General features: G+C 37.6%; 1 protein-coding gene across 1 annotated transcript in view; it reads left to right on the top strand.

The window, feature by feature from the left end:
• The window catches only part of PCDH15 (protocadherin related 15), a 1,763,546-nt gene that overhangs the window by 1,625,881 nt on the left and 116,851 nt on the right, over positions 1 to 20,814 (top strand). Inside the window, exon 29 of the mRNA XM_075612935.1 lies at positions 8,966 to 9,054. Within this exon, the coding sequence (XP_075469050.1) occupies positions 8,966 to 9,054 (89 nt within the window). The remainder of the gene's footprint in view (positions 1 to 8,965; positions 9,055 to 20,814) is intronic.

The raw sequence follows: 20,814 nt of genomic DNA, 5'->3' as shown, positions 1-20,814 counted from the left end.
CATACAACTTCAAAAGAGACAAATGATAGGAAAATAATATTATATACACATCACAATGGTTCCTTTCCAGTTGGGTGTGAAAGGAAGACATTTTCATTGTGTTTCTACATGTTTTGAATATATTAAGTAAAATAATATCACCAAAAAGTACAATTTATTGTGCAATTTAGTGATACTTACATACTAAACATGTGTTACTGTTTTCAAATTTGCTCCAGAAAAGTTTTCACTTTTTCTTGTATTTCGTGTAATTTACATTGCTCAGAATTTCAACACTTTGGCCAATTTTGCAAATAAATATAACATAATTTTGTACATTTACCAATTTCCCCAGAATGTTGCCACTTTGCAACAGAATTGAGTGAAAATGGCAGTATACAAAGGACCTTGTGATCTTGCACATTTCTTTTGAATGCTTTGTGATGTAGTTATATTTTGTGAAGTTTGACCATTTTTCCAATTATTATTTTTTTAATGCAACAGATGAATCAGACTGCTCTCCTATAATGATGAGTCCTATAAAATAGCAGGTGCAGCAGGGTAAACAGTGTACTGTATAACAGACAGAAATGACCCCAAAGGGAGGGTCAAAAGAACCCCATAATATTGCACTCTGCTGTATGCCAAACTTCACTCCTTCTAGGCACTAATAGCCCTTAGGTGGTTGTCCTACTATATTGGACACTGTAGCTCCAGAGAGAGGCTAGAAATACAAAACAATACATTTTTATTACATCAAAATAGTATAACACTAAATAGTTCAAATCCACAAAAATCCCCGTAACGGAGTCATGAGGATTTAGAAAGATAAAGATAGATGGTCCTAAATAGACAGTCTCTTAATCCTAAATCCTCGAAAAGCTGCAGATGTGTAAGTAAATCCATATGGAATGTCCTATAAATCCCATGTATACCTAAAACAATGATTTTAATGTTTGAGTCAAAGACTGGGCAAGGGAGTGTAGTGAGGAGAAATAGAGTAACATGTGTTGCTAGTAGCAAGGATACACAATTACTAATGTAGCTAAACACAGAGGGGGCTATGCACTAAGCAGTGATAAGTCGTTTTAAGAATGCAAAGTTCTCTTAGAACGTGATGTTCCGCCGAACATGATTCACTAAGCCACGCAAACAGGCACTTTGCATTCTTAAACTGACTTTTTCCTGGAAAGTCCAACTTTGCTCGTACGATAACCTGTTTGCATTCAATTCTGCCCTTCTTCGGGATTCACTAAGCTACGCAAAGTTATCGTACGCGAAAGTTGCGTTCAAAAAAGCTTGGCAGCTATAGGCAGGTGATAAAAAAGCCGGACATTGAAAAATTTCTTTGTTTACATTTTTGCGTGTGCAACACCCATACAACAGGCCGGCAGGTGTCCCCGGCTGAACCCGCGGGGGTCCCAGGCTCACCAAGTGGGGGTCCCCGCAGGAGTGCGGGGGTTCCCGTGGCCGTCCTGTCCCCATTCATTTGTACAGTGGGATATATATATATATATTTATATATATATATACGACTATTAAGGTTATGGTGGGTAAAAAAAGTGACTAAAACCCTCCACAGTAAAGCATAAAGCAACTGTAAATATTCCTGTATATTCATTTGCATGTCTTAGACAGGTCTGCAACCCTGTCTTTCACCATTATCACCCAGCAAACATCACTTCCACTGCAGCAAGGGATTCTGGGAAATGACATGCAAATGAGCACACAGTGCCACTTTTTATCTCATGCTCACATTACATGAGCAACCCTTAGTCAATGCATGCTGCTTTAAACACAGCTTTTAAGCAAAATGTCAGTAAGCCAACCTCACACTGATGAGACCCATCAAGGTTGAAACATGTCTGTGAGTGGGTTAACTGACTTTGCATCTCCCAAGTCCTTGCTTAAAAGCTGTGTTTAAAGCAGCATGCATTGACTAAGGGTTGCTCATGTAATGTGAGCATGAGATAAAAAGTGGCACTGTGTGCTCATTTGCATGTCATTTCCCAGAATCCCTTGCTGCAGTGGAAGTGCTGTTTGCTGGGTGATAATGGTGAAAGACAGGGTTGCAGACCTGTCTAAGACATGCAAATGAATATACAGGAATATTTACAGTTGCTATATATATCTATATATATATATATACACACACATATATACATAACACAAATATACAAATAAATGGTTCAGGATTACATAAACATGTATAAATCAAAACATGAAATCAGAATCTCCACATCAGCACATTGTAATAAAATTAAACCAGCAGCACATTTGATCTTCACATTAAAACACCAGCACTTTTAAAAATAAATGATAGCTCCTCTCCCAATACACCAACACCTAAACAAATATATATCAAATCTCAAACAATTGCATTTGAGTGTGTACATGATGCAATTAATCTGTGCATCGTGTAACACTATGCAAAATCAATTTCAAAATAAAATACACTATGAACAATGTCCCCTAACCACCAATGCCATCCACAAAATCAAATAGAAACTAAGCTACATAAATACATTTACCATCAATCAATTAATCAATTTCCTAAACCAATTACAATACAATCCAAATCAATTATATAATTCACTATTCAATTCCTAAAGCCAAACCATTGGACCATCTATGTCCCTATGGATATACATACATTCAGGGACACTGAAGGGGTGTATTGTATGTGATTTGTGGATGTAAATGCATTGTTTTTTATGCTCTTTTATTGCCCCTGTATGTTATGTATATCTAGATGGATAGACATACAGGGATAATAAATGATTGTGTTGCTAATGTTAATGTTCTTTTCATGTATTTCAAATGTATTTAGCAGCTTTATTTATACATTGGTTGTGTAATGTAATTTTTATTTAGTTACATGTTATTTTTAATGGTTTATTTCTGCTAGCTAGATTTGAATGATATTTCTTACTTTGAATTAGAATTTTTTGGCCAATGGTTTGGCTTTAGAAATTGAATAGTGAATTGTCTAATTGATTTGGATTGTATTGTAATTAGTTTAGGAAATTGATTAATTGATTGATGGTAAATTTATTTTTGTTGCTTACTTTCTATTTGATTTTGTGGATGGCATTGGTGGTTAGGGAACATTGTTCATAGTGTATTTTATTTTGAAATTGATTTTGCATAGTGTTACATGATGCACAGATTAATTGCATCATGTACACACTCAATGCAATTGTGTGACATTTGATATACATTTGTCTAGCTGCTGGTTTGTTGGTTTATTTTTCAAAGTGCTGCTGGTTTCATTGGAAGATGCAATGTGGTGATTTTCAGATTAAGATTTCATGTTTTTATTTATGCATGTTTTATGTGTTTCATAATGGGCAAATAATCTATTATCCATATCTGGATAAAAGTTATTTTGCCCATTACTGTATTTCAAACTTGCCTGTCTGCTCAAATTTTCTCAGCCTCCGCACGCATCAGCACGCATGCGGAAGCGGCTGCTAAAGCCGCGCTGATGACAGATGCAGGGGTTAGTGCATCTGCTCAGCGTGGCTCAGCGAGGCGGAACCTACTATGTCCCAGGCCTTAGGGTGCGGGGTGGATGTGTGTTGTATATTGCTATGTTTATTGGGGGCCATTGTCCCCAATAAACATGCTATTGTGCCTTAACCCCTTCATTGCCTTAGCGGATAGCCGCTAAGGTAAGGAATTCTTGTTTATTGATGTGTGTTTTGACAGTAGTGTAGATGTGTAGGGGGTCTCCGGAGCTGAACTGCATTGGTTTCAGGTCCGGGGACCCCCTACTTCAGGAGATAAAGGCACCGTTATGGGGTGCCGGTATCCCCTGCAGAATTTAAATGTCCCGGTCATGTGACGCGGAAGCTTTCAAAGTGCAGGGGAAACCGGCACCCCATAACGGGGCCTGCATCTTCTGAAGTAGGGGGTCCCCGGACCTGAAACCAATGCGGTTCAGCTCCGGAGACCCCCTGCTCATGTACACTATTATTAAAATGTATTTGTTTTGTGTACAATCGCCTGTAACAGCCTTGCATGGAGATGGCAAATCTCCATGCAAATGTTACATGCAGCTTTTTTTCTATCAGCTAGCGTACGTAAAGTTTAAGAACGCTAGCAGGGGGAAAAAAAGCAACACGTACGATGTGGCTGTTTTGAGCACGTACGATAGAAAATGGGCTCAAGGCCTTAGTGAATCATGTCTCCGGCTTCACTTTTTATCGGACGTGCTTTTTCCCCCCAACCAGACGCAAAAGCACGGAGCTTAGTGCATAGCCCCCTGAGTCTCTCTGTCCAAAAGCATATGGTACAGAGAAAAGATAGATATACTGATCCTAGTGCTTGCCTAGTAAGCTACATAAAGTAAACAGTGTAACCTTATATGCTAGTATAGCTATCCGATCTCAGACATAGACCTCTCCTCCTGGTGTTCAGAAGGGAATCAAATAGATATACCACGGATAGTAACAGTGCAAGGGTATACATGAACTTGTACCCACATAGTACTATAACAATATCTCAGTCTTAGTATGACAATCTAAAGCAGCATATGCATCTATACACGTATAGATCACATAGATAAATGAATCACACAGATCTCCTTGTATATATTGCACCAGGGGGAATAAAATCACAACCATACATAGGTTATCCCCAGAGACAGACAGAGTAAATAGCCTTCTCATATATCCGCTATGATTTAAATGCAGATAGAGTAATATACTCTGGTATATGTCAGGCAGATCTCATAGTATGCAGTGCAATATGGGAGAATATGCAAATACAAATAGTCACCTGAGACAAAGATAGTTCTATTGGCTTCTTATCATATACCCGCTATAGTGAGCATGTAATGTGATATTCTGGTGCACAGTCCCCAAGGACAGACTGGGGCTATGCAGTTAGATTCCCCCACGCGCACAGGGAAAATGTATCCGGTATACAAGTCGTAATGGTTGGGACAGGATCCGGACTGACTACAGCTCCCTCCATGACGTCACTCCTGCGACGTCTTACTCAATCGCGACACGTATTTCGCGTGTGTGCCACGCTTCATCAGGGGGAGGAGTCTATATAAAACCTGCCCATAATAGGTATTGATAACGCTACAGAGTGGAGGCTTGTTTCTCCATGAACCAATAGGCTCAGGATACCACGAGTACCCTATCAGAACGGGTAAATTCCAGTGATTAGTATCACGGACATAATAGGTGTATACAAAAACACCATATTCCTCTATGCGTATAAGTGTGTATACTTGGTAAGAAATTACACAGCCACTAAGATGTTCACTTGCTGACTAAAACAGAGGCTACAGATATACAGACAAGAGATAATATTAGGATTGTGAAAGACGTTATTTGGTTGCAGGAGTGATATTAGAATAACTACCTCCTACTGCTAGTTATTCTTCTGAATCCTCATAACTGTTACGGGGATTTTTATGGATTTTAACTATTTAGTGTTATACTATTTTGATGTAATAAAAATGTATTGTTTTGTATTTTTTGCCTCTCTCTGGAGCAACAGTGTCCAACACACCTTAAGGGCTATTAGTGCAGAGTAGGAGTAAAGTTTGGCATGCAGTAGAGTGCAATATTATGGGGTTCTTTTGACCCTCCCTTTGGGGTCGTTTCTGTCTGTTTTCTTTTTTTAATGGGCAAATATTGCCTGGTTTGGGAACTTAAGCTAACATTTTACATCTCTAAAACACACAGTAAAGCGCAAAAAATGCAAATGGAAAATTAAACCAATTAAACTTTTAATGTAGTTCGACTGTTTACTCTACAACATGTACCCATCTGCTAGTTAATTTTCTCTGAGTGAATATAATCAGATATGTACTTTATCTAAATATACAGGTTATTTATATGTTTTTTTTTAATATTTAGCAATACACAGGTTACAGATGTAGCCAGACTAATCTTTGTTTCTGCCAGGAAAGCCTTCTTTCAGAACGAATGTACCACCAATAGCGATGTTGAGGGAAGCGTGGCTTTTTGCTTTTTGCTTTTTAAGGCAGTACTTCAGCAAAAGTGAAGCTGGCTATATACTTACTGTATGTGAAGCAGTCCGCTTGTCAAGGTTAAGTGGCTTTGCACTGTAATTTGTCATCTAAAAAAAAATCTTTGCTCATATTTCTGCTAGGTATATGAATTTCAAATGAATTTCACTAACTGGATTTCATTTCCTTTCTAGAAGTGAAGCCGCATTATGATGTTTTTAGAGGTTGCATTCAATAATCACATTGAAATTATAATTGCATGTACACTGGAATACTTAAAATGTCAATTAGCATGTATGCATTGAATAATATTTTATTTGCTTTCTCTGTAGATTTTTTTTAAAATATAGGGCTAGAGAAAAGGACTGACACGTGCCGTAAAAATATTGTATTTACAAGCATGTTGAAATTTGCTCCTTGGTGTGGTCCATTAATTTTCTCTTGTATCAATTTGCATTTGGCAGGCATATAAAATTAAGAATGTCCTATTATTATTACTGTAATGTATTTATAAATCAACTATACGTTCTTCATCATAGTACAATGGGGTTATGAAAAATATTATCAATTTAAGCTACAGCATTAATTGATTAGTTGATATCAATACTGTAGGTCTGACAGCAGAATAAAGAAACCTTCTAGCGCTGGAAAAAAAACTTAAAACCCATTAAAGTGAATAAGCCTAAAGGATGTTTCCTGGCATGGAATGTGTGGAAGAGAGAAGGAGCACAGCCATCTGCATCCACGGTGCAAAAAATGAATATGGGCAACTCCGAATGAAATAAAAAAATATTGCTTTATTTGGTCAGCTTGGCAGTGGGGTAGGACAACGCACCAAGGCGTTTCATCCCGCAGGATTTTCTCAAGGTGTAGGGAGACAAGTAACAGCATAGAATTTAACATAAAATTTTCGCTCCAAACACGGCCCAAAATTACATTATCACTGCGCGACCCAGAACTGAGTCGCGTCATCACTGCGCGTTCCCAGCCTAAGTTGCGTCAGTGAGAGACAAGACACATAGGGCAGTACAATTGGCTGTCATAGAAAAACATTGAATACAAAAACTTTCATCAAACAGATATGAACAAACAATTAAAAAGCCATATAACATGGAAAATTAAAACCCAAATATAAACTAGAAGGATATACACTGTTCACAAAACCCAATGGAACTAGAAGATAATAACAACAAACCAAAAGATAGTACCAGCACTCTCTGTCACACAGCTATAGATATACGCGAATACCAGTGTAGGGAATATGAATAATTTCATGACACTAATAATAAACTGAAAATATAGCAACAATAGCCAATACGCCAATGCAAGAATAAATATCACCATAGAGAAAATCAAAAATTAAAGGGGGTAGAGGGGAAAGAAGGAGAAGGGGAAAAAAACATGAAAGAAAAGGAAAAAATCACAAAAATGGAAAAAGGAAAGCAAATTAGGGGGGCGACGTTTCGAGGGGTGACCTCTTCATCTGGCCCATTCCCCCTGGTCCCAAAGGGTCCCAGAGGTACTTCTCTAAGCCTTCCCTCCCCACTGTCAAATAATCCCACACTCAGCTAATGATATAAATCTAAAGTCTAAAGAGGGCAAATCACATAAGCAGATATCAAATATCAAACAATAAATGTAAATACAAGAATATTGTAAGAGAAACAGAACATATGCAGATATCAGATGTCAATCAGTGAACAAGTATAAGCAAACCCTCTATCAACATCTCCTGGTGCCCTGTCAAGTGCTTGGGCTCCATCTGAATTCTGATATCTGCATATGTTCTGTGTTTTTTACAATATTCTTGTATTTACATTTATTGTTTGATATTTGATATCTGCTTATGTGATTTGCCCTCTTTAGACTTTAGATTTATATCATTAGCTGAGTGTGGGATTATTTGACAGTGGGGAGGGAAGGCTTAGGGAAGTACCTCTGGGACCCATTGGGACCAGGGGGAATGGGCCAGATGAAGAGGTCACCCCTCAAAACCTCGCCCCCCTAGTTTGCTTTCCTTTTTCCATTTTTGTGATTTTTTCCCTTTCTTTCATGTTTTTTTCCCCTTCTCCTTCTTTCCCCTCTACCCCCTTTAATTTTTGATTTTCTCTATGGTGATATTTATTCTTGCATTGGCGTATTGGCTATTGTTGCTATATTTTCAGTTTATTATTAGTGTCATTAAATTATTCATATTCCCTACACTGGTATTCGCCTATATCTATAGCTGTGAGACAGAGAGTGCAGGTACTATCTTTTGGTTTGTTAGTACTTATGAAGGGAATTAGGGTCCCTTCCTGTTCCGTGCACCCTGCAACCTTGCTGAGTCATTGTGTCAGAGTGCTGTCTATCACCCCCCATTTCTACCATGGAAGATAATAACATATCTATACAAAAACACATAGCACAATGTTACCTAATACATAATATTCACCATAAAATAAAGCAATATTTTTTTATTTTATTCGGAGTTGCCCATATTCATTTTTTTGCACCGTGGATGCAGATGGCTGTGCTCCTTCTCTCTACTACACATCCTGATCTACTCTTCTGAGGACTGCACGCTGAGGAATTCTACCTATCTGGAACACACAGTCAGGTATAGGCAGTAGCCCTTCTGTTATTACCTTTCTAGTGCTGGATTGTTTATTTACTACACCCCTTGGGTTAGTGATGTTTCACTAGGGACTGTTTTATGTGGTAGCTGTGTGGGCACCACTAGGTCCCCACCTCGTCCTGGGGTGATCATTTCTGTTATAACACATTTGTTCTGGATATTGGATTCATTCTGAATGGACTTATGCTTTCTGTGAGCTTACTCTGTGATGCACCAATTTACCACATAATCCCTGGCATGGAAGGTGTCTTCAGGAGTAGTACTGCTTAGTAAATAGATTTCACTGTAAAGGTGAGAAACTATTTATCACGTTTTGTGCTAATGGGATGGTGTGCTTAAAGGTCAAATTCATTTTTTATTTGTTTTTGTATATGCAGGTTTCTGTGGTCAATCAGTTGGATATGCAGGTTATCGTCTCTAATGTTGCCCCAACAGTTGTGGAAGAAAATATAGATGAGCTTATACGGTAATTAACTGATTTGTTATCTCTGTTTGTTTTCCACTCAAAAACTGTATCTTGTAATTAAATTGTGCATTTCGTGGTTTTATGAATACCCTTCTAAGAACACTTATTATTTATATTGAAAGTATATTAAAGTATCCCTTTGAGTGCTCCAAGATGTATTCAGTAGGTCCTAGGGCCTGGATAGGCAACCTGCGGCTCCAGAGCCGCATGCAGCTCTTTCAGCACCTACATGTGGCTCTCCTCACTGTGCTGCTTTTGGCTGTGGGGGGGCCAGGTCAGCACTGGTCGGGCCTCTTGTTGCCACCCAGAATCTCCCTATCTGCTGGCATACCTTCTGCAATGTCCCACGCCGGGCCTCTCTCAAGCTGGTGCATGCCAACATCAGAGAGGCCTGGCGTGGGATGGTGCAGGATGCATGCCAGCAGCTGGGGAGATGCCAGGTGGCAACAAGAGGCCCGACCAGCGCTGCCCCCCCCCCAGCCAAGAGCAGCACAATGAGGGAGAGAGGTAGAAGCTGGGGAGCAGCAACCCATGACAGTGAGGAGAGAAGCAGGCCCAATGTAAGTGTGTAGGTACAGTATGTATGTCGTATGTTAATGCTTATACAATATATACCTATTAGTGTGTGTACATTATATGTATGTGTTTGTGGGGGTGTAATATTCATGCATGGGTTGCGGCTCTCGGAATATTTTTTTGACAATGACATTTTTTATAAAATGGCTCTTCTTCCTTGAAAGGTTGTAGACCCCGGTCCTACGGTCTGGAACTCCACTGGCCCGTGATGTATTGGCTACATCATGTTCAAGGGAAGTTTTTTTTTTTTTCAGAACACAAAACCCCAGCAAGCTTTTTTTGGGAAGCCCTGAGCCCCCACAAAATATATATATACAGCTAAACCCCGTTATAACGCGCCTCGCTATACCGCGAATCGGTTATAACGCGGTCTGAGCATGGCTCCCGAATTGAAAGCCTCCATTTTGCCGGCTTACCTGCATGTCAAATTTTCCATTTTGCCGCCTTACACTCTCCTCTTACAGCTCATCTCTCTCCTCTTCCTGCTATCCACGTGCTCATCTCTCTGCCCGTCGTGTGCCATCGGGGTTTTTTTTTTTTCAAACATTCAATTCAATGCTTTATTGACTACCAGACACAGACACAAATAAACATTAATACATTTTGTACAAAACACATGCAGGAATTGAACTCGGGACCTTCTGATACCAATGCCTTGCCTCTTACCTCTACACCATAGGCTTGGTGTGACAAGACAGAACCTATAAATATATTTATCCTCTACAACACAATGCCACGGGTTACATGTCAATGTGAAATCTTAAGTCTATTTCTAGCTGTCTATGACATCACACAGTTCTGTGGTCTAGTGGAAGAACTTCTTACCAACATATGCAAGGGTCCTGGGTTCAATTCCTGTATGAAATGGTATAATTAACTTTTTTAATAAATTATTATTTTAATTATGTTGTATAATTTATAAATATATAATTCTTTATTATTCTTTATTAAATAATAATTATTCATTAATCAATAATGATGTATTAATAATAATTCATTATTAATCATTCTTTATGATTAATTATGTATTATTAATAAGTATGATGATTAATTATTATTAACAGTTAATTAACTAATTAATAATTATTACTAAATACTTAATAATAATTATTAATACTTACTTATTAATGAAACGTATTAATACTTACTAATTATTAATAATTAGTATTAATAATTACTTAATAATTATTAGCACCCAATTAGTAATAATAATTATTAATACTTAATTATTAACAACAATTATTAATACTTACTAATTATTAATAGTTATTAAGTATTAATAAGTTTTATTAATAATTAAGTATTAATAATTATTATTACTAATTGGGTATTAATAATTATTAGGTATTAGTAATACTTATTAATTAGTCAAAATTATTAATTGTTAATGATAATTAATAATCATACTTATTAATCATAATTAATAATAATAGTATTATTAATTAATAATTATTAAAAAATAATTATTAATAATACTTAATACATAATTATTAATTAATTATTAATTAGTTAATTAACTGCTAATAATAATTAATCATCATACTTATTAATAATACATAATTAATCATAAAGAATGATTAATAATGAATTATTATTAATACATCATTATTGATTAATGAATAATTATTATTTAATAAAGAATAATAAAGAATTATATATTTATAAATTATACAACATAATTAAAATAATAATTTATTAAAAAAGTTAATTATACCATTTCATACAGGAATTGAACCCAGGACCCTTGCATATGTTGGTAAGAAGTTCTTCCACTAGACCACAGAACTGTGTGATGTCATAGACAGCTAGAAATAGACTTAAGATTTCACATTGACATGTAACCTGTGGCATTGTGTTGTAGAGGATAAATATATTTATAGGTTCTGTCTTGTCACACCAAGCCTATGGTGTAGAGGTAAGAGGCAAGGCATTGGTATCAGAAGGTCCCGAGTTCAATCCCTGCATGTGTTTTGTACAAAATGTATTAATGTTTATTTGTGTCTGTGTCTGGTAGTCAATAAAGCATTGAATTGAATGTTTGAAAAAAACAATGGCATTCGACGACAAGAGAGCAGAGAGATATGAGCACGTGGACAGCAGGAAGAGGAGAGCACTGGTAAGGCGGCAAAATGGAGGAGATTTAAATCTGTAATGAGGAAGCTGATGCCGGTGAAATTTTAACGCGACCCCGGTTGTAACGCGGTCTTTGGGTTGTGGACCCCAAGGACCGCGTTATAACGGGGTTTAGCTGTATGTATATGTGTCAAAAAGGAGTGCTATTGAGCGTGACATATGAAGACGACAGAGAAGCCCAATCCTACATCCAACTTGACAGAAATACACAGTAAAATACTTATATATTCTCTTAAAAAAGGGTCATTTAGTTTAACCCTTTGGTCAAAGCGTTGTAAGCTTGCGAGCCACGTCAAGGCAGACACCCGTTCGCAAGTCCTAACACTACCAGATACAATACTAATATACCTCTATTAGGATTACAATTCTCATTTACTGTACCTATATTAGGAGGGAGAAAGACCACATTGGATCTATATCCAGTAGAATGAAAGGACCTACTAACTTGGGAAGTGGGGAGGGGCGGGCTTAAAACCTGGGAAGGAGGAGCCACTAACCTCCAACAGCTGAAACAGCTGCAAATAGGTTAACAAGACACAAAACCCCAACAAGCTCTTTTTGGGAACCCCTGAGCCCCCACAAAAGGGTTTTTTCAGGTAAGATCGCATCCTACATTCCCATGGAGCGCAGGACGTGATCTGCAGTGAAGGGAAATGGAAGCAGAGGACTCCTCCTCTTATGTTTCTGGGTTGAGGGCTGCTGCGGTCACATGACCGCACTGTAACAGAAGGCCACCCGACACTTAAAGGTTAAATAACTATTGTGCATTATTCTTTGATGTAAAGGTATGCTTTAAAATTGACAATATTAAGATATTATTTTACATTAATATGGAATCATGCTTAAGTAACTAGGGAGGGTGGGGGAGGCGAAAGGGAAAGGGGGGGTGTTCTATTTTAAAAGAGTTTCACATTTCTCCCCAAGCCCCCCTATATTTTATCACCTTGACCTGAGCGTTTGTTATACGTTGTTCTTTTCCCTCCCCTCCCCTTTATCTTTCTTTTTTCCCTCCATGGTTGTTGTTCCCTTTGTATTTCATACATCTTTCTCCCTCTCCAGACTTGTTACTTATTGTTTAGCCCTTGTTTCCATGTAAAAGTTTTCTTCCTAGCCCCTAATAGGGTTGGCTTATGGAATGCAATTTTCTTGAATACATCATTGTTATTTTCTTATTGATGCCTTTATCTGATGTTTTTCATACTGAGTGCTGGGGACCACTATATCTATTGGCTATTGTTCTGAGGGAGCTAGGGGTCCCTCTCTGTTTCCGTGCACCAGATCAGAGCTTTATTTACTTTAATTACCCACTGTGATGGAGTGCTGCTTAACTCACATACTTTTTTTTTAACATATGGGGAGACATCTATCCACAAAACTGAACATATAATCATTTTAATTTATATTTGCTATCCAAATTAACATATTTTCCAGGTACAGTGTCTCAGGTGTGTTCCTCCTTTTGCACAGGTACCTCTCAACGTGATGTTTAAAGTTTTTGATAGTTATATATGTCAACTCGAGACTCTATTAAGAAAAATGTTGATGTTTGCAAAAAAGGAGTTATATTTGAAAAGTCATGCGAAATATTCACACATCTTTTAATCAATGTCTGAGTTTGATTTAAATAGTATTGGTGTATTTGTATTAATATTTTCCTGGTACAAAATTAATGACGTGTCAATGCAAAAATAGTTCCAGATTTGTCAAGAAGAAAAATTGGACTGGAATATTTTGTTTTAATCATATGCTGTTTTCCCTAGTATTAAACTAGATTTGACCAGGCAACATCCCACAAGTATGTTTTGTTTGCAATTTTGCACATCTCAAAGACATACATTATCTAGTTTTGTGTTTTCGGCTTTTTAGTTATAATATTGTGTTGTTTGAGTTATGATTTCACAAGAAGTACTGTATATAAGGAGTGACATTCATTATACATTAATCATATTGATGCTTGAATGTATCACACCACAGTGAATTGAAATTACTAGACATTCTTATAAGGCACTGTACTTTAATTGGTTTGAGTTATGACATTCACTGTTACATAAGAGTTTCCAGAAACACCACTAAAAGAAATATATAAAACATAAAACTAACCGATAAAAATTAATACAGACTTCCTAAGACATCATATTGCAAGAATGTTTTATTTCAGTCAAATGTAATGGATTTTCCATAGAACACATACTTGTTATGCAGTAAATCTTGACATTTTGATGGAATTTAACAGAAGCAGCAAATTCATCTTAGAAATATCACAAAAGAGATATTTGGAATTACCAGCCTTCTTACTCTTGCACACATAACAGTGGCTACTCATTTTCTACATTAAAGCTGACCAGTTAAGGAAGCAAGGGTTACTACATTTGTAACTCTTTACAGAAATATTGTACTGTAGGTAGGAACTGCTTTGGCAAATGCAGGTGCCCTGTGTTTTATATCTCACAATCCCATTGGTTCCTGTACCATGTGATGGCAGCCTTTTTTTTGAAGAGTGTGACATCACCCGTAACGATGATGAAAAAATTAAACGTCACATGGTTCTTCAACCAATCTGATTGTTCCCAATCCGATTGGCTGTAGTACCAGGTGATGGCACCCATGTTGTTTTAAGGATGTGACGTACCTCCTTTGGAGATGTTGTCACATCCGTAAAAAAAAAAATAACACCTGTCACATGGTACAGCATCGAATCAGATTGAAGCTGTATCATCTGACCCTAAAATGTGACTTCACAGGCCTTATATAAGGCCTATTCCGTCTCATTTTAACGTAAGAAGACAACAAGACAATATCCGCCCTATTGGACTTAATGGATTACAAATAAAGAAGAAAAGAAGATTTTACCTGATGCTGAGGATCGTGGAGGATCACAAAGGATCGAGAGTTTCCGGATACCTCGAGATTCGGAGGGTGAAGACATCTAAAGGTAAGAAAAACATTAAATGTATTAATTTTTTTTTTAAGGTTTTTTTATTGTATTGTTTGGTTTTTATTTTTTTGCTTTGCCATTTTCTGTGCCCCTTTAGAGTATAGATAAATACAGTGACAGGCAATACATTTTTCCCGCAAATGGTTGTTTTTAATTAATTATTATGTTTTGTATTTCTGTTTATTGTTTTGAGTTCATTTGTTATGTATCTGTAGGGCTTGTTTTTATTAAATGTTTAGATTGTTTAGGCGTGTGATTTCTTTAATTGATGTGTTGTTTAGGCTTTTTATTTATTTTATTCTTCTGGGGTTTAGGTTTTTTAATTATTTTATTCTTCTGGTGTTTAGGCTTTTTATTTATTGTATTCTTCTGCTGTTTAGGATTTGTATTTCTTTTATTCTTCTGGTGTTTAAGCGTTTGCTTTTTTTAAATGTTGTGTTGTTTAAAGTTTTAATTTCTTTTAATGTTGCTTTGTTAGAGGTTTGATTTATTTTATTGTTCTGGTGTTTAGGTGCTTGGGTATTTTGTATTGTTGTGTCTTTGTGGTGCAGTTGTTTTTTTTTAGGTTGCCCATTGACTGATATAGTGGCTAATCATGCCCATATTATATGGGCATGATGTACCACTGTGCCAATAATTGGGTAAAGGGTGGGGGTAGTTGTCCTGGGGTGGGTGGTTAGGCCGCCAGGGCAAGTAGCGGGGGAGAGGGTTAATCCATTAATTACTATAGCGGTTACTAATATATAGGGTGATTAAGGGTTTCGGGGCCTTTAGATTGTATTTTTATTGATGTTTTTCTGCCAAGGGCAGAGGTGGAGGATGGTGATGAGGATTACCTTTATCCTGGCAGGGGTAAGTAGAATTTTATTTACTTTATGCAGGCTGGATAATGTCTTATTTTGAATGGGAAAATGCACTATTATCCAGATCTGGATAATAGTAATTTTGCCTATTATTGTACTTTAATGCTATGGTTGTTGGGGGTAGACGGGGAGCCCATTCACCTCCATTGGGGTTATCTTTTCTCCCATTCAGGGCATAGGTAACCACACTTGAAATGAATGGGTGTATTGTTTAGTATTGTGTTTGTGTTTTGTTGTAATGTTTAGTGTGGGTAGTGGGGATGGGTGAAGGTGGTATTTGGCCTCTGGTGGGTATTTATGCCTACCGGGGGGGTAGCGGAATGGATTAACTCCTTCATTACCTTAGCTGTACTAACCGCTAAGGTAATGAAGGGGTTAACTCCTCCCGCAACCGCCCTGCAAAGCCTAAACAACCACCACGGGCCAAATACCACCTGCACCAAGCCCTGCTACCCACAATAAACCTGGAACTGGTAGTTAACCCCTTCATTGCCTTAGCGGTTAGCTGCAAAGTTAATGAAGTTGCTTGTAAATGTATTTCTATTGCCGGGTTCTCCGGAGCTAATATTAATGTGCATCAGCTCCAGAGACTCTCTGCTTCAATCCGATGCAGGATATTTTTTTGTCTAAGTCCAGCTCTCAGATCCGATCGTGCCAGCGTTGGGCTGGTGAGATAAATCTTTGATGAACTCGCAATTCCAGAGCCTCGATTTATTGAGGCTACTAGAATAGCGTGATTTTTATCAAAATGGCACTATTTGGATTTTGCCAGGTGCCAGAAATCGCAAAAAAATACCTTCCCCGCACGATTTAACCAACTCTTCAAGGCTTTCAGTGTTGCCAAATAAAAACAGCATGTAAGCTATAAATAGCTTATGTGTGACCACTGGGAGATAAATGCCACCTCTCACCGCACCGGCTCCGACGGGAACTTCGGCTGGACCCCACGTGTGTATGTTGGAGACGCCGCTCCGTCGCCCGTCCCCGGATGTTGACGTCACTTCCGGCTCGACTGTTGCGTTGTGTATAGGGGCTTCTTCCTCCACAGTCACGTCACGAATGGGCGGTACCACTCTACGCGTTTTGTCAATCGGTAATTCGGCTTCCTCAGGAGTTCCCGTCGGAGTCGGTGCGGTGAGAGGCGGCATTTATCTCCCGATGGTCACACATATGCTATTTATAGCTTACATGCTGTTTTTATTTGGCAACACTGTAAGTGTGCATTTTTAAGAATTTTAGAAATTGTTTGTACTATCTGATCTGTGCTATGTGCGTACTCTTTCTTCTTGCTGAGTTCGTATTTCCCAAGTGATGAAGCTGTTCTGCTATACTGATGCCCACAGTCCACCTACTGTCATTTCTGCTTGAAAACCATTACCTTCCTGTGAGTAGGCTGTACATAGGAGCCAAGATTCACAAGGGATTATTCCCTTTTATTTTGTACATCTGCAATTAGATTTTCCTTTTTGTGTGTTTTTATCCCACATGCTCCCCCTGGATCATGAGATAACAGTTCTACATTTTGGGGAAGAGTGAAGACAACCCCACCGGAGGGTAGAAGCAGGGGGTGACACTTTAATATTGATCTTCCACTTGCTATTTATATATTTTGCACTATTATCACTATAAGTCACAATTCAATTATTTGATTAGTAAGCACTGTTTATGGTGTTAGCGCCTTCTATATTCACCATATTTGGCACAAATGTGTATATGCCTTCAGAGCAGCAAAGCAGCACAGAAAGATGTCTTTGCAGCCTTTTAAAGTGCAGCCCATTAATTAGGGCTCAGGTGAAGGGAAGGATACACCCTCAGGCAGGTGCTGGGTCTTACAGTATGTTCTATGTTCCTCCCCTCAAATAGTTTCTGCTTGAACACATCCCAGTATATATACAGGCAAAAGGTGACACATTGTGTGCTCATTTGCATGTAATTTCCCAGAATCCCTTGCTGCAGTGGGAACACTGTATGCGAGGTGATAATGGTTGAAAGGCAGGGTTGCAGACCTGTCTAAGACATATATATACACATATATACACATATATACACATATATACACACACACACATATATATATATATATATATATATATATATATATATATATATACATATATACACATATATACACATATATACATATACATATATATATATACACAAATACATACATAGATACATATATATTCATATATACATATATACATATACATATATACATATATGTATATATATATATATATATATCTATATATATATTACAACAAGACAAACTGCCTGCAACAGACTAAGCAAATAATGAGTACTTAAATTAGTAATATAATACCACTAACGGTATTAGGGACTAGAAGTAATATAACAATGAAAAGAAAAAGAAAAGCGTCCCAACTCAGCACTCAAGTATACTCAGAACAAATATCAAAGAAAATTATGATTTATTTAACAGCATAAATAATCAAACATAAAATACAAAAAATATTAAAACAAACCCTGACATCCTCCTGTGATAGAATATGTATCAGACTGGGGAAATCCCCTATGAATATACTAATGGACCCCTAATACCCAAGGCAAGGGGGAAAAAAAGCCTATAAGCACAAAATATATGTACAACAAGGGGTTAACAATAACCCCTTGAACCTACAAGGCCAGCCTCACCCCTATAAAATATAAAACCACACAGCAAGCATAGATAACACATGCACCAAATTGCCTAATACATGCTGATGTCAAATACATATATTATATACATACACCATAAATGCAATTGGTATGATCAAGGCAAACCAAGCACAGTACCAAAAAGAGACTGTTAGTATGGGATCAACAATGGTTAACAGTTCACATCAGTTACCATAGTCCATGAGACCATCCATGGTCCATATGCCACACTGTGATAGTAAAATGTCCAAAGGGTAATGATCTTCCAATTGAGGGGTCCATCCGCAGGGGAGTCAGGGAAAAACAAACGCCCCAACACGTGTTTCACCTCCGCTTCATCAGGGGGAATTTTACTATCACAGTGTGGCATGGATGGTCTCATGGACTATGGTAACTGATGTGAACTGTTAACCATTGTTGATCCCATACTAACAGTCTCTTTTTGGTACTGTGTCTGGTTTGCCTTGATTATACCAACTGCATTTACGGTGTATATATATATATATATACAGTAGTGCAGAATAAATGAGTTCTTCAGTATTAGGTGATACCATTTTTATACTAATACTGAAGAACTCATTTATTCTGCACTATCGCAACTGGACTAACACGGCTATTTTCTGCTATATATATATATATATATATATATATATATATATATATATATATATATGTCTCTGCATGGGACACTGAGTATGATTTCATCCAGTTCCTGGAGTACTCACACATCCTGGTAGATCACCGGATACACCAGAGGTGGCACCAACGGGAAGCTTGGCGTGGACCCCTGCAGTTCTCAGGCGATTGTGTATATCTCATACAAGCTCTTAATTCTACTCTGTTTGTGAGTGCGTTTTTTTTATGTTACAGTCCTATAAAATCTTTTATACTTTAATACACTAGGAGTGCGCCTGTTTTTCTTTTGTTTTTGTATATATATATATATATATATATATATATATATATAATCAAAAAATAAATAGATGATACCGTTCTGTGGCTAACGAAATGCTTTTATTTGTGCGAGCTTTCGAGATACACTGATCTCTTCTTCCGGCGATGTTACAATGAATGAAGCAAGGATAACTTGAAAACAGTGTCTCTTGGAATGTTATCTGTGCTTGTCCTTCCCCCGGTGTGGATGTGTTTTATGGCTAGAGGTGTCAAAGGGTAACTGAAAGCAAGTGAAGAAAGAGTGTGTATGTGTATCAGTGTGAATAAAAATGAATGGAGAGCCCACAGTATAAACAGTGCTCTACACAAGGTGTGTGTGGAGTGAGAGGGATATAAATGGTGTTGGTGGGTGTGGAAATGTGAGAGTTTGTAGCACAACTAAAAGTGTGTGTGGATACTATGTGGTCCCTATTGGTGTATATGGATGGAGAAATAAGGAGTATTAGTATGTGTGAGAGACAGCTGTGTGTGCATACATATAGCACAGTATGTACAGACATGGCCTTTAGCGCTCATGGGAAGAGAGTTCGCTAGTGTCAGTAATGACTCATAAAATTTCGATCTCTGTTTAGGCCACTGCTAAGTGTCCCGAACAGTTGCATAAATTTGTATTCATGCAACCGTCTCTCTTTCGGGGTTTTAAGATTACCTTTGAAGATTACCCCGAAAGAGAGACGGTTGCATGAATACAAATTTATGCAACTGTTCGGGACACTTAGCAGTGGCCTAAACAGAGATCGAAATTTTATGAGTCATTACTGACACTAGCGAACTCTCTTCCCATGAGCGCTAAAGGCCATGTCTGTACATACTGTGCTATATGTATGCACACACAGCTGTCTCTCACACATACTAATACTCCTTATTTCTCCATCCATATACACCAATAGGGACCACATAGTATCCACACACACTTTTAGTTGTGCTACAAACTCTCACATTTCCACACCCACCCACACCATTTATATCCCTCTCACTCCACACACACCTTGTGTAGAGCACTGTTTATACTGTGGGCTCTCCATTCATTTTTATTCACACTGATACACATACACACTCTTTCTTCACTTGCTTTCAGTTACCCTTTGACACCTCTAGCCATAAAACACATCCACACCGGGGGAAGGACAAGCACAGATAACATTCCAAGAGACACTGTTTTCAAGTTATCCTTGCTTCATTCATTGTAACATCGCCGGAAGAAGAGATCAGTGTATCTCGAAAGCTCGCACAAATAAAAGCATTTCGTTAGCCACAGAACGGTATCATCTATTTATTTTTTGATTATTGAAGCTCGGCTAACACGGTACTGATACCTCTACATGTGTATATATATATATATATATATATATATATATATATATATATATATATATATATATATATATACACACATATGTATGTGTATGTATATGTATACAGTATGTGTGTATATATGTAAATCCGTAAAATAGGTTTATTAGTGAACAATATAAAAATGCATCTCACAAGGTATGCTTGAATTTGTGCATTGAAGAAACTGTAGCCTGGTTCGTGGGTAGATGTAGAAGTCACTGTTTGTGTGCTGCTACCAGGTCCTCGTGGAACTGTTGGTGACGTAGTTCCACTTCCGGGGGCGCGTCGAGGTTCCCCCAGAAA

Source organism: Ascaphus truei, chromosome 8 (genome assembly GCF_040206685.1).
Source record: "Ascaphus truei isolate aAscTru1 chromosome 8, aAscTru1.hap1, whole genome shotgun sequence".
NCBI lineage: Eukaryota > Metazoa > Chordata > Amphibia > Anura > Ascaphidae > Ascaphus > Ascaphus truei.
This window is presented reverse-complemented; position numbering and strand designations above follow the sequence as displayed.